The following is a 14,180-nucleotide window of genomic DNA, read 5'->3' as shown; positions in this document are numbered from 1 at the left end:
AATGTATTTCATTACAGATTACAAAATGCATGCTTTAAAAAGTAATTTGTAACATATTTTGTTATTTACACAAGTTTTGTAATTTAATCCAAATACTTTGGAAAACTTTGGAATACTAATAAGGTATGTAACACAGAGGGAACACCAAGCATAGTACTTGTTTTTTTCTCTGCATATTATTTTAAACAACATCAGTTTTCCACAATATTCCTTAAAGGAAAAAAATAAAAAAAAAGACTGGAAAAATTTCGACATCATCCTGTTCAAAAGTTGTTTCCTTCTTGAGCATCAGTGAATGTTTCAACCTTTTGTACTAGTTGTGTATCAGTCACTCAATTGTCCTTAGTGTGAAAAGATGAATCTAAAATCATACAGTCATTGTTGGACAGGGGTCAAATATGCAGAAGATGCTGGAAAACCTGAGAATTTTTCTAAAGAACATTGGCCAGTTTAACTATTCAGGACAAAGGGACTCACAAACAACTATCATGAAACATGAAAACAGTCATGGATCATCCAGGTAACAACAGACAGTTAAGATTCAAGGGTATGTAAATTTTTGAATAGAGCAATTTTTATAAATTCGGTCATTTTGTCTTGTGGAGTATATCTAAACATATTTTATGTGAAATAGCTTATTTAGGACATTACTAAATAAAAATAACATGCAATTTTTATGATCCTTCTAATTTGTTAAAATTATTCAAATTTTGCATATTCAGCAAGGGGTATGAAACGTGAGCAAAACTGTAGCTTAGTCAGAGTCAGAGAATCACCAGTTGCTGTTTACATTAATGTTTAAATGAAATAAATTAATATTAATATTAAAATTAAAATTAATATTCTAAGTAATCACTTTGGTAATGTAAAATATTTTTTCAGATGTAACTGTAATTTGATTACCACCCATTTAAAATGTAACTGTAATGAACAATAATAATAGTTACTCAAATTTTGTATTTTAAGTGCGTAACTAAGTTACATGTATTCCATTACTCCACAACCCTGCTGATACACCCACACGTCTCTCCAGAACAGCTTTGAGAGGGGAATATGGGTTTGGAGAATCACAGCCCAGTAACTGACGTGTAGATGATTCCCAATCCCAGCCGATCTCCAGCCTGCTGCACACACACGGATACTGTCTGTCTGTCCGACAGGCCCAGTCCACGGCCCTCTTCACTGCCTCCCAGTGCATCGGTCTGAATGGAGAAGAGCACAAAATTACGGATCCAAAAATACAACAGGAAATCAATGAAGGGCTTTTCACCCTGTGCTTATCGTCATTCTAATTCCAGCTTTTAACCCTGGGTAAAGGTACATTTCACACTTGTAATTTAGAAGTGGGGTTAGCACCACTTTTTACCCGGGGTTATGAAGCCCTACTCCAAAGCAGGGTTAGCACCGCTTTTGCAGTTTGACATTTGTGATGCCAAACGTGTGCAGTGTGAATCGATGATCGGTGTTAGAATGTTAAGGCAAGATGCTTTGCAACAGACAGCCAATCGTATGCCTCGTATTCACATGCTTTGAACAGACGAGGAAACACAGCATGTTGTGTAAACAGTAGTTTCAGCGTTTAAAGGAACAAATGGTGACAAAAAAATGCAACATTTGGAGTGAAGAAGAGACCATTTCATTCTTACCTTTATAGTCCGAAAAGTCCATTCAGTATAAACTTCAGTATACACAGTCGGCAATATATAATACAAATAACATGGTGCGTTCGTCCAATCAATAACACTGACACCGCAAATATGCAAATAAGAACGTGAACCAAGGGTTTTAGAATGCTCAGTGTGAAATGTCAGTTTATGATTACACAGGATTAATCGCTTACTCCATGTAAAATGATGAGCAGTGTGAAACGTGAAGCAAGATAACCGGTTTACCTGAAGTTTAGAATGACCCAGGGTTAACTACTATAGTGTAACTTCAGTGTGAAAAGCACTAATGAGGACGTGTTCTCATACCTTGGCTCTTGGGACTCTTTCAGCCGGAAGAGAGACTCGAGCAACTCTCCCACTGCCAGCTTCTTCACCCGGATCAGCTGCAGCACCAGCAGAGTCGCCACCAGTCTCAGAATGTCCGCGTGAGCCTTCACACCTGACAGACAAAACATGTGACTGATTAACTGATTCCGACTGACAAACTGTGTCTGAAAAATAAAGAAGATTTGACTTCAAAAATCTTATACCAAAGGAACGGATGCCTTTCTCCTTAAGAAAGACATTGGCAAAAAAGTCTACGTCCAGGTTGAGGAAGCTGCTCAGCCTCTCAGTGCACTCCCAGTATCCATCCTACATCCAAACACAACGCATAAATTCATATTCCCTTGACTTACACATTTACATACTGTATATAATCTAGTGCCTTAAATCATGTGTAAAAACCTCATGTTGAAACTCAAACAGCTCATTCCAGGCCACTGTGCCGGGCTTGCTTATTTGTTTTCCCAGCAAGGATTTCTTCCATTTTTTAAAAGGAAAGCCCGTAGTGTCTTTGGTTTCAGCATAATGAGAAATTAGACATACATTTGACATGTGTTTAATCCATCTAAACATTGATCAAATTGGGAAACTCATCAATGTGAGTCAACTTACCAGGTGCAGAAAACGCAAAGGGTTTTTGTTGTTGCTGAGATGCTCCAAAGCTAAAGGCTGAGTAACCAGAATACCCTAGAGGCTCAGTTGTGTTTTGCGGGACGACAGGAAGGCTACCAGATCCAAAGGCAAGCTTACAAGTTTTAGGTTGACCAAAGGAAACAGAGGCAGCATGAAGAGGGGGAGCCAGCAAGTTTTCCATGTAACTCGTGGAAATAGGTGCAGATATCTCGGCAGCAAAAGAAGGAGGAGGAGGAGGAGGAGGAGGAGTGGGAATTATGCAGAGAAGCTCTGACATAAGGAGAGGAGGACCACAAAAGGCTTGCTCTCGAAGAGAAAACACTGGGGTGTCGAGACTGGTAGGAAGAGAAAGCCTCTCACTCACGGAGCAAGGTAAGGGCATCAAGGCACCAGGAGGAGGAGGAGGAGGAGGAGGAGGGTGGTGAGTAATGGACAGAGATTCCATTGACACATAAATAGAGGAGTCTTGAAGGAGAGCACGCACTGGGGCACCAGTCATGATGCCAGGGGAAGGGGGAAGCTGTGGAGCACTTAATTGCATGTTACTAACAGGCATAAAATCTAGGTTTTCAATAATTTCTTCCAATGCTAAGTCTTCATGAAATTCAGTGCTACTCATAGAAATAGGAGTGAAGCATGTCTTTAAATAAGGAGAGCTGGACATGATCTCATGGACAGTGGCAGCTGCTTCTAGATCATCATACTCTTCTTCATAGCAACTCCCCACAGGACGTGTAATACAATCAAAATCCAGGAGATTATATGTGGACATGTCACTGGACCATTCCGCTGATTTCAACTGGAAAAAATAAATTAAAAAATGCACTTTTGTAAATACTGAATGATGACAACTTTGATCACTACATTACATGACAACAGCTGTAATAAACTCTTTTGTTACCCATATGTGATCTTCTTCAGCAGCAATAAAATGCGCAGCCTTGCGCTTCTCTTCAGTCCAGCCCATATATGGCAAAATATCCACATCCTCCTCTGATATGAGTTTAGGAATATCTGTCAATCCAGTGTCAAGCTCATTCTGGTCCTACAAAGAAAATGAGGACACAAAAGTCAATTCTTTCATAGAAGTTGACTTCTTATCAACAAGGCTGATATATCAAATAATATTGTATATATTTTCATTATCAGTATCTGCTATAAACTGACATTTATTGTTGCAAATTAGAAAATGTGATTCTCAATGTGTAGAGATGTTTACTTTTTATTTTGTATTAATTATTATTATTATTAACAAGGAGAAACTCGAACAAAGACCCAATTCTCGAAATGACAAAATGACAATACTTGTTTATTGCTACGCATTTAAATTTTTTTATTTTTTTATTTTACAGATTTATTTATTAGATATATGTTTTTGAGTGAATTTTTAATAAATATTATGCAAAAATAAAATAAAAAAAGTTGTCATTAATTGTGATGATATGTTTAGAATAATCATACCCTCTCTTCAATGGCGACAAAGCTTGTGAACTGGGACAAGATGGAGAACTCTTTACTGAGCTCAATGATGTAGGACTTCAGCTCTGCTTTCTTCCCCTGATAGAGAGATACAAGACAGCAAGTCAAGTTCTTCTGTTAGCAAATTTGCCAGTTCTAATAAAAACAGCAACATGCAGCCAAATATTGTACCTCATGTTCTGCCTCACTGTTGCCTAGAATGCCATCTTCATAATCTCTGATGATCGCTCTTGCTGTTAACTTGTGAAGGAACTACACAAACACACACACACACACACACACACACACTGTTCAAACATCTGATAAACAACTGATGATGTTTCAGATTATATGAAGTATTTAAGATGCTCACTCACAGTTCCTTTCGTCTTTTGTAGTTCTGTGGTGGAAACCATTGTTTTGATCTCATTCCCACTCAAATCACCAAACAGTGTGGCCTAAAAGAGTGAATATTACACAATTAAAAATAAATAAATACATAAATAAATATACAAATAGCTGGGTATTACATATTTTGATTTTGATAAATATCACTCTGAAATTGCTTCATAGGGTGATGTTTTTAACCACTGTATTCAAGGAGATTCAATGAAAATTTTAATTTAAGATCTAAAATACAGCAGAAATATCATTAAAAATAATCAAGGCATGTTTTCCACACAGCTTGTCACTAAATGGACATAAGAAATAATATTTAATCATTTTCATTTATATTCACCGATATAACAATACAGCAGGTCTACCTTAGTGCAGTGCGGCACAAAGCCGTATATGAGAGTGTGACAGTCACTGAAGAGGGCGTGAAGCTGTGAGGGGGCTTGAACAGGAGGGGGCGCTGTGGGATTAAACTGCTGCCACTTCACTGCCACTGATCTGCAGCCTGGAGACTCCATACTCTGAACCTGAGCGCGCACCTGAAATTACCAGCAAGTCTGTAAATATCAAGCCTCAGAGCGGCCCATGTTGAAAAGATAATGCTCCCTTTTTGTTAATAAAAAGCAACAATCCAATGAACAGCATGATTCACCTTCTCTGCCCAAGTGTGTTTCATCTTGGTGTCAAAAAATTCATATGTTCCTCCACCTGCTTGAGCCAAAGCTCTGAGCATATGACGATTAGCTGTCAAGCTAGACAAACACAAACACAATCAAACTGTAGGTTCAGAAATTTATTTAAGTGATAAATAGATTTGTGTTGAACTCTTCTAAGGCAGACCTGAGTCCGCAGGTGAAGAGGCGCGTGTGGCAGGAGTTTTCTCGGACCAGCTGTAGGGTCAGAGGCTGATTCTGAACATGTCCATCAGAGAGCAGCAGGATGTTCCTCACACCCCGGCAGGGAGGCAGCAGGCTCAGGCTCCGGAGAGGCCACCACAGCTCAGTGCCGCCACCAGCACCACTACAGGACTGAAGACACCAGACATGAAATGATAAGCAAATTAACTTTTGAATCAATCTTAGTGATTAACCAATGGGTCAAGGTTTAGCTGTTAAGATACTGCAACATTATGGTGGAAAAAAGCATCTTTCTCCCTGAAAAAGATGAAATTAAGTGAAGATGATGCATTATGGGAATCGAATAATGTCTCCTGATGAAAAAACTTCTAAAAACCTGAAGAATATCTCAATATGGCCCCTTTCAAAGCACAGAAACACTCATCTTTAACCATTTTTTAACATTACTCACCTTAATAAACTTCTCTGGCTGGTTCAGATGCTTCATCTAAAGGCACTGGTGCAGGAAAAGCTTCCTTGTAACCTTAAAAACACGTTTTAAGAATAACATGTCACTGTGTGAATGAAGAATCAGCATATATTGTTCTTCATCCATAATGCTTCACTACAAATCACAAGAATAATAAGGAAATGAAAGTTTCAACATGATGATCACTAGAAGAACAGCAGATTGTTTCAGTGAGCACTAACCAGTGCTGAAAGAGATGATGTTGATCTTCAGTGAGCGGTCCAGAGATTTGAGGACTTGAAGGGCAATCCTGCGGGCGTTCAGCATGGCGTCTCCCCGCATGGACTTGGAGGAGTCCAGTAGGATGACCACATCGCTCACACTGGATGGACCTCCAGAGCTGGACACCCCGCTTGACTTAAAGTCTGGATAAAACACCAGCATGCAGGCCTGCAGGGATCAGAGAGTGTCAGAGAAGGACCTATCTGTGTGGATTTTAGGTCAGGGTGTGTGAAGGAAAGAGAGACATTTTTGTCTGCTGTATGAATCAGATGTGACTGATCATTTCATTACCTGACTATCTTTATCCGGATGGTTCTCGACCCACATCCTGGGCATGTGGATATTAGAAAGACTGAAGGACACCTGTAACCCTTCAGATCCAAGAGTCTGTCCCGGTAACGTGCTGATCACTGCCTTACAGTCTGTCATCTGAACAGGAAAAACACTGATACTGTTATTAATACCGTAAATAACCAAATATGTTTTATTTTCTTCAGACAATATAACAAGTATTTAGTAAGACAATCCACAGAAATAAGTAAAATAACCTTGGTTTTGATGCGGTGTGAAGAGCTCAAGTTGATGATCTCGTAAGGCATTTCAATGGACATAGACAGAGAAAACTCCCTGAAAAAAACCCAAAAAAAAACCCAACATGAACCATATGATGAAGACTTATTTAAAAGACATTGAAAATATTTAAAATTTAGTTAACAGCACAACACAACAACTCTGTGCCTTATTTACAAAACACCCACAGTCCAACTAGTCCAGGTGCTTCTCTATAAAAAGCATGATATTATAAAGATGCAGGGTTGCCATATTAATTTGCTTTTATATTGTAACTACTGAAGATAAAAACTAATTATTAACATATTATCTGGAAAATACTGACTCTGTATTAGGGGTGGTCAATATGAACAAAATCTTATTTCACAATATGTGTAATTTTATTTCAAAATAACGATATATTTCACGATATAAGCAGTTATTTTTGTTATTTTATCTTTGTTATTACAATTACGAACAAGGATACAAATGAAATAAACAGTTTTTTACATTTTTGTCAGGTATAGGTCTATTTAGCAGCACCAAGACACCGAATAATAAAATGTAAAAATAAAATACTGCAGTCTTCAGTCTATGAAATAAATATACACTGAGTATTAATAAAGCTACAAAAATTCAGTCAACAGCAGTACCACAATTGAGTTGTGCGTAATTTTTTTAACATCCTGTATTTTCTTTCATGCATGTTTCTTCCTCACTCAAACATGTCAATAACTTCAAGAAGTCTAGCGTTCCACTGATATATTTATATAAAGAAATACAGATGATACAGCAAAATTTCTATCAATAGACACTTTATATTGTCACCACGACATATATCATTATACCGCCCAGCGCTACTTTGGGTTAAATGTATCTTTTGAGTACCTACTATAAAAAGTAATGTTTGACCTTAAGAAAAAGATTTTCAGTTTTTGTTTAGTGCTTTTAGCAATAAGGACATCAACATATGCAAATTGAATTCTCCTGTGAATTCTCCAGCGTTTGAGACTCTCACCCCTCTGACTGAAGCTCCGTCACACCAATCTTTTCAACAGTTGCCTGAAATACAACACAACTGTCAGTCAAAACACTGTGACTAACAGCCCAAACAGTAGTTTAAATACAGTGACTAAAGACCAGCTGTGTCGTACCTGAGTCGTCTGATTAAGGGCGGCGCTCTGTTGCCATGGTGCCACGCTGCCAGCCAATGAGAAGACTATAGAGCCTGATCTCACCACCAGCTCAGTGATGAACGTCACCTTGATCAAAACTGTGGCTCCGGGAGGAAGGTTCCCCACGCTGATAGTAAATACATCCTGCCTCACATAAACACATGACCTTAAAGAAGCCTTCTAATACAATACCTGAGAGAAACAGTAGTAAGTAACTCACCGGTGCATCCTGGTCCATCAGGTAGGCTCCATGGCCTTTCTCTATGGCTTGCTTGTACTCCTTACGAGCCTGTTCTTTTTCCTTTACCTACAGGGGGAAAAAAACCATTGAAAACTGATGAGAAAGCAGTTATGAAGAACAGAGGCTGCATTCGACAAAATCTGAATGACTTGCACCTTTCCAATGACGTGTTTTCCATTGATAAAGGCTTCAAATCCACACACTGCTGCCGTCTCCTCCAGTGGAAAGACGTACTTTGCTTCAATAGGAACAGCACTGTTGTTTGTGTAGGTCTGAAAAATGATGACCTGGTGAAGCAGAAAAAGTTTTGGTTATGGTTGAAGTTTGAATTTGTCAGTATAATTTTATGTTTTTTTTCTGTCATTTATTTTGTTATTCCTGTTGGCTTTTATTTTGAAGTTTTTATTTTATTTGAAGTTCTTTTTAAGTTCTTTTTAAGATCACCTTGTAATGTCTTTGTTCCCTTTTGCCCACCATTTCATTAAACCGCGTCTACACCGACACGACTGTTGTCCACACATTGGACGCGACAAAGCACCTGTTGCAAAGCATTTGTCCTTCGTTTCAGTATGTCATAAATAGAACGAGGCATCAGTTTACTGTCGTAGATTTGTCAGTCGCATTGCACCGCATCCAGTGTAAACAACATCACTGATTATAATGGGTTCTGTTGTCTTTTGTAGTGTCGCATCGCGCCGCTCGTGTGTGGTGTTGACACAGTGTTATTCTATTTGTCCTTTATTCTGACTTTTTATATTTCATGATATTGTTTAACAAGTGAGTGACCTTGGAGTGAGAGAAAACAGTGATGCTTTGATTGAAAAACTCTCCCACTGCACTCCCTGCATTATATTGCTCATATAGTCACAGTCCAGCAGAAGCAGTCAACTGTAGTATCACACCTGACACAGTAGGTCCATCAGCTTGCACCTCACGTTGACAGCCTGAAGAGGAAGTTTCTGACCACTGCTGTCCAACAAACCTGCAGTCATCTCCTCCAGAGGGTTCTTAGTGGACTCCAAACCCTCACTGTCATCACTGGACACTAAAGAAACAAATTAAACAAAATTCAATGATGAATTTCACAAATCCAAATCATAGCATTCATCTTTAGAGAGTAACAGATGAATTCCTGAGGAATGATTTTCCCCTCCACCATGTCTCCATGTACACCATTATTATGAGGGGTTGTTCAGCGGGACTTAAACTTTAGTCGCTGTCGTGCTATATGTTGAATCGCTGCCCACAAGGATATGGGCTCCGCCATCATGTAGTTTGATTACATTTTTTAATGGATTTGACAGCCCTTGTTATCACCTACAACAGATTCCTCCACATATAAAAGCTCTCTCTACATGTCCTGTTCACTGAACGTTACTCACAGACGTCAGACGTGTAAGCGAGCTGTGTGACCTCCACAAAGGTGTTGATATGAGGCTGGAACTCTTTTAGCTCGTCCCCCTCCAGAGTGTACTGAACCACATACTTCAGTCTGATCTGCTCTGTGTTATAGACGACAAACTCATCATCCTGTCAAATACAAACCCACACACACCAACACAAAGCTCACGTTAGATCCCAAAAACATGAGCAGAATATTTAAGTACATAGAAAATGACTAAGAAAAGCACCTCAAATTCAGAGAGTCTGTTGGGGGTGCGGCGGACTCCATGTACGCTGTGGTAGCCGTCAGGGGCGCAGGTCAAAGTGGCGTCTTTCTTCAGGAGGTCTTTGCAGCGACCCAGCGCCACTTCACACACCAATAGCAGCCGAGAGCCGTCAGTTACACTGGGCTTGGAGTATTTCACACTGGTCCTTTAACACAGAGAAGAAACTTACTGACTGACTCAGATCTTCAGTTGTCATGAAAATGGTGTCAAAGTGTTTATAAATCTGTTATATTAAAGGATGTCTGAGTAATGCAGAAGACCACTGACTTTAGAGAGTTACTGAAGTAGATTCCTCCTCCAAGATTCCCGATATCCGTCCTCTCAATTCCATGCTGTTCGACTCCAACCCTGGGCAGCAGCAGACCTCTACATAGAATATTTCATAAGAAATGTATAATTAATTAATTACATAATAAGATGAATAACCAATCAAATGAATGACAATGAATCACATTAACACTTGCTGAGAAAATCTCAAAAATGAACAAAAGATATTATATTATTATTGCAGAAGGGGAAATCATTGAGTAGACATTACAAAAATTACTTCTGTCAATTTATAGTCAGATATTAGAGATTTTTTTTAAGTTTTTCAGGGTAGGCCTACATGATGTTTTAAAAATTGCTCATTTCCTCTATTAGATTTAGATTTAGATTATTTTTGCTATCATTTATTAATAATTTAATAACACAGTTAAACATAATCGTATTCTATTTAATGCAAATCTCAACAATAATGTCCATTTTTGTACATTATAATGTTGGGATTCCTAAATTCACTTAATATCAGCCATAACAAGAAACATGGTTCAATCACACCCATTGAGTCTGTCTTCTCTTACTCCACCACAGTATATGGTCTGTCATAGATATAGGTTTGTGTGGTTTTGACACTGTATGTAAATATTTTCTTTACAGAATATGCTCTTACCGTGACAGTATTCCAACAAAACTACTGGGACTAGTGGAGTGAAGGAGGGGCTTAATGTTGCCTAAATCCTCCCAAAACATCTGAAGCTCCACCCCTCTGCTTACACGCAGAATCTGCTGAATCTGAACAGGCCTGTAGTGGATTCAAAATTAACACCATCATAATATATTCATGTTTGAACTTCAGACCACAATCATCACCTTCAAGTTTACCTGTCCTGAAGCAGTTGAGAGACAACATAAAACTCAGGGTTTTGTGGTGGAACAACCTCAATGCTGCACCTCAGAGCTCGATACTTTCCCAGAGATGAGGGCGAGGGGCTTCCCAGAGTGGCTTCACTCACATTCAGAATGTCTCTGATCAGCTGAGGACGACAGAAGAGTTAAAAGTTCCAGTCTGCACTGTGGAGTTAAAAATCCAAATTGAAGAATCTACAAAAATCCCCAAATGTGAAGGAATCTCAGTATTTGTTTGACCGTCTTTATTATACTGACATAAATGAGGTAATCAGTGTGTTACATTAATGTATCTATATAATTGAGAAACATTTTTTAAAAATAATGAGCATAAAAAAATTATGAGGTAAAATAAGCTTCCTCATCATGAAAACAATATCACAAAACTAAAATCTCAATGGTCCTAAAGCAGTATAATAATTTTGTATAACTGTTTATGTGTTACCTGACAAAGGTCTAGTTTCTGAGACACAAGCTTGTGTTTGGAAGGAGGGTCGATCATTTTGAGGGGCAGAAGAGTGTTGACCTCCTCTAGCAGGGCCTTGACTTCATCCTCTTTCTGAGTCTTTTGTGCCTGCAGTAACAATCCCTCCACCCTGCTCACCTGCAACAGTACAGAGTCATTAAACACACAATATTCCTGTGAGCTTCATGACTAGATGTGTGTGTGTTTATTTTAACTCATTCTCACATCATTAAGGCTGATACTGGAGACGGGGACTGTCAGGATGTTACTAAGGGAACCGAGAGCTTCGGTCCAAACCAGCTCCACAAAGAAGCCAACTTCCTGTGATAATGTGCTGCAGTTCAGCTTCTCCTCCAACAGAAGCTGCCAATTAAAAGAGTGAACACTAGTTACAAACCCATTGGACATGTTATATTTGCGTATACTGTACAGTATCAAATGAATAAAATTGATCTGCGTTCTGTTTATCTGTTTATCTAACCTGCTGCAGGCTGTAGGACGCCAAGCGTTCAACCTCAGGAGGAAGCGTGCGTGTCTTTGTGAATCCTTGTGTCTCCATCTCCTTCATCAACAGCAGATACGCTTCCACAGCATCCTCAGACGTCACACAGTACACAATCTTGTCCTGCACCACTGCGCTCTGTATTGAGTGTCAAGACTGTCACGGTTTCATTACCTCTCTCACAATATATGAGTCCTATGATAACAACATCCAAACAGTTTAAATGGTGTTTGAGATTATCAAACCTCAGTTTCACTCAAGATTGAACACAACACACGATACTGCCGGCCTGCTCGTCCTCTGGCACTCTGCAGCTCCAAAACAGACAAAGTCTTGGGTTTGACCTGCAACACAGACATGAAAACACTTTCAAACTCAGGCAGTGATAGAGGCTACAAGAATCACTTCAGGAATGTGTCATTATACATTTTCCATTATTTTATATTACTATTTTATTTTTTCTCTGAGGTCCACTTATAACATTATTCATCTGTTTGATTTCAGTAAGTTGTGGAAGTTCAGAATGTGTTGTCTTTGCAGGTTATGTTGAATAAATTGTCTATTCTGAGTTCGGAAGTGTACATTGTGTTTCACATAATACAAGAACTCTTTTAATCAATGATTCAAAGATCAATGGAAATTAGAATTTTCTCACTCACCCTCTCAAAAAATGAATACTTGGCCACTTGAAAATGTGAAGGAAATTCAGGCAGGTCACGGTCGCCTTCTTTGTAAACTCTGCGTTGGGTAAATGAAAAGATGTAGACAGGTAAACTACCACGTCTAAACTGATAGAAACTGATGTGAAAGAATAGAATAATTGATAAACTGCTCAATAAAACTCAAGCAGTGACAGTGACAAAAAACAAGAGCACACCTGAACCTGCCGAGATGGGGCCCATCCTTCCCAAGAGTCTCAATCTCAGTCTTTGGGAGTTCAGACTGACCTTTGAGCTTCTCTTTTTTTAGTATCAGTGTCGACACTTTATGGTGGAAAACAACATTATGTCAACAGTGCCACAAAAAAAATGCATGCTTTTTTTCTCATTTAATACTCTTATAACCTAAATGTAATGTCAAATACATTTTACAACAAAAATGCAAAACAAGAGCACAATTGTACACAGATACTGAACAAAACACACCCAGTGTTAGCAAATACAACTAATCTGGCTGTGACACTCCCATCCATTCTGTCCCTCCCCCTTCGTTCACATCTCATGTGACTTGAATACAAAAAAGTGTGAGAATTCAATAAATGAGGTTTAGGAATCTCCAACCTGGATGAGAGATGAATTCAGAAGTGGGATAAGCCAGCTGTGGGGCCAGATTATGCTCTGTCAAAGGCAGGAGATGCCCTTCATCCAGACAGCTCCACACATACTGGATCCCAACCACTGGGATCTGGAGCTTCTGGATGCTGCGCTGCCGGTTACTGCTCAGGTCATTCACACTGCTGGTGACTACAAAAGAGCACTGGAGAAGATAAAAGCAGGTCAGAAGATACACTGCAGCTCTTTACTGACTTTTAGTAGGACCATTGCACACTTTGGTGTCACTTTTACTTATTTTAAGCATTATAAATCATAAAGCGCAGTTCACATGTTACTGTAGTGAGAAACAACATAAAATTAGCCTTAGTTAATTTTAAACAAATCAAATGTTTGTAAGCATTATATGAAACCAAACTGTTTATCTACATCTGCTGAAACAATCATTTGCTTTGCCTCAGTGTAACTGCTCTTAGTTTTGTTTACAAAGACAAACATGTATTAGTTATTGAGAAAATAATGATGCGCACTACGAACCTCTCTGTTGATGACATAGGAGATGTTTCCTCCATTATCCAGAAGAGCTAATTTCAGCTTCTTCTTGTCTTTATAAGGCACATTCTTCACATCTACCACCACAGTACAGTTTTCAAACACTGTCATGATGCTACCGTGTCTGAAACATAACGAGAAAAGCGACAGAAAAAAGAAACAGTAGAGTAACCTACTGTAAATATAAATATTACTAACATGATGAACGCTATAAAATTGCATGTTTCTATTCATTAAACAAAGCAAGCGTTTGTATGCATAATACTTATATTGGTATATACATGAAACAAGTTAAATAATCTTTCTCAACAGTCGACAATTATCTTGATAGTGTTGTCATGTCATGTCATTAGCAGACCGAAGAACATCTTACCGTGAGTCCAGAGACGCGTTTAGATTTTAAGAAAATGCCACTAATGAAGACATAAATCTGTTGTGCGAAGTTTAGTATTAAAAAGTGCTTCCTGACTCATACATACGATAAAGACACACCCCCGTTCCTCCCTGAGATAAAAACAAAAC

The 14,180-nt window shown here is 38.7% G+C and overlaps 1 protein-coding gene across 23 annotated transcripts in view; it reads right to left on the bottom strand.

The window, feature by feature from the left end:
• parp4 (poly (ADP-ribose) polymerase family, member 4) overlaps positions 1–14,180 on the bottom strand; it is a 29,637-nt gene extending 15,457 nt beyond the window's left edge. Inside the window, exons 1-22 of one of the 23 annotated variants that reach the window (XM_051904837.1) lie at positions 14,032–14,180; positions 13,644–13,782; positions 13,116–13,311; positions 12,713–12,818; positions 12,495–12,573; positions 12,081–12,179; positions 11,815–11,973; positions 11,559–11,696; positions 11,313–11,471; positions 10,844–10,995; positions 10,632–10,763; positions 9,968–10,066; positions 9,662–9,845; positions 9,413–9,560; positions 8,933–9,075; positions 8,186–8,317; positions 8,010–8,096; positions 7,769–7,933; positions 7,633–7,676; positions 6,614–6,692; positions 6,357–6,494; positions 6,026–6,233 (exon numbers count right to left, since the gene is read on the bottom strand). In XM_051904837.1, coding sequence (XP_051760797.1) covers positions 6,026–6,233; positions 6,357–6,494; positions 6,614–6,692; positions 7,633–7,676; positions 7,769–7,933; positions 8,010–8,096; positions 8,186–8,317; positions 8,933–9,075; positions 9,413–9,560; positions 9,662–9,845; positions 9,968–10,066; positions 10,632–10,763; positions 10,844–10,995; positions 11,313–11,471; positions 11,559–11,696; positions 11,815–11,973; positions 12,081–12,179; positions 12,495–12,573; positions 12,713–12,818; positions 13,116–13,311; positions 13,644–13,769 — 2,773 coding nt within the window. In that variant the 5' untranslated portion in view covers positions 13,770–13,782; positions 14,032–14,180. Of the gene's footprint in view, positions 1–6,025; positions 6,234–6,356; positions 6,495–6,613; positions 6,693–7,632; positions 7,677–7,768; positions 7,934–8,009; positions 8,097–8,185; positions 8,318–8,932; positions 9,076–9,412; positions 9,561–9,661; positions 9,846–9,967; positions 10,067–10,631; positions 10,764–10,843; positions 10,996–11,312; positions 11,472–11,558; positions 11,697–11,814; positions 11,974–12,080; positions 12,180–12,494; positions 12,574–12,712; positions 12,819–13,115; positions 13,312–13,643; positions 13,801–14,031 lie in introns of those variants that run through there. The other 22 variants (XM_051904854.1, XM_051904855.1, XM_051904853.1 and 19 more) reach the window with 22 other exon arrangements.

This window comes from Ctenopharyngodon idella, chromosome 9 (assembly GCF_019924925.1).
Source record: "Ctenopharyngodon idella isolate HZGC_01 chromosome 9, HZGC01, whole genome shotgun sequence".
NCBI classification, from domain to species: Eukaryota; Metazoa; Chordata; class Actinopteri; order Cypriniformes; family Xenocyprididae; genus Ctenopharyngodon; species Ctenopharyngodon idella.
The sequence above is the reverse complement of the archived record's forward strand: the minus strand, read 5'-3'. Positions and strand labels throughout refer to the sequence as shown.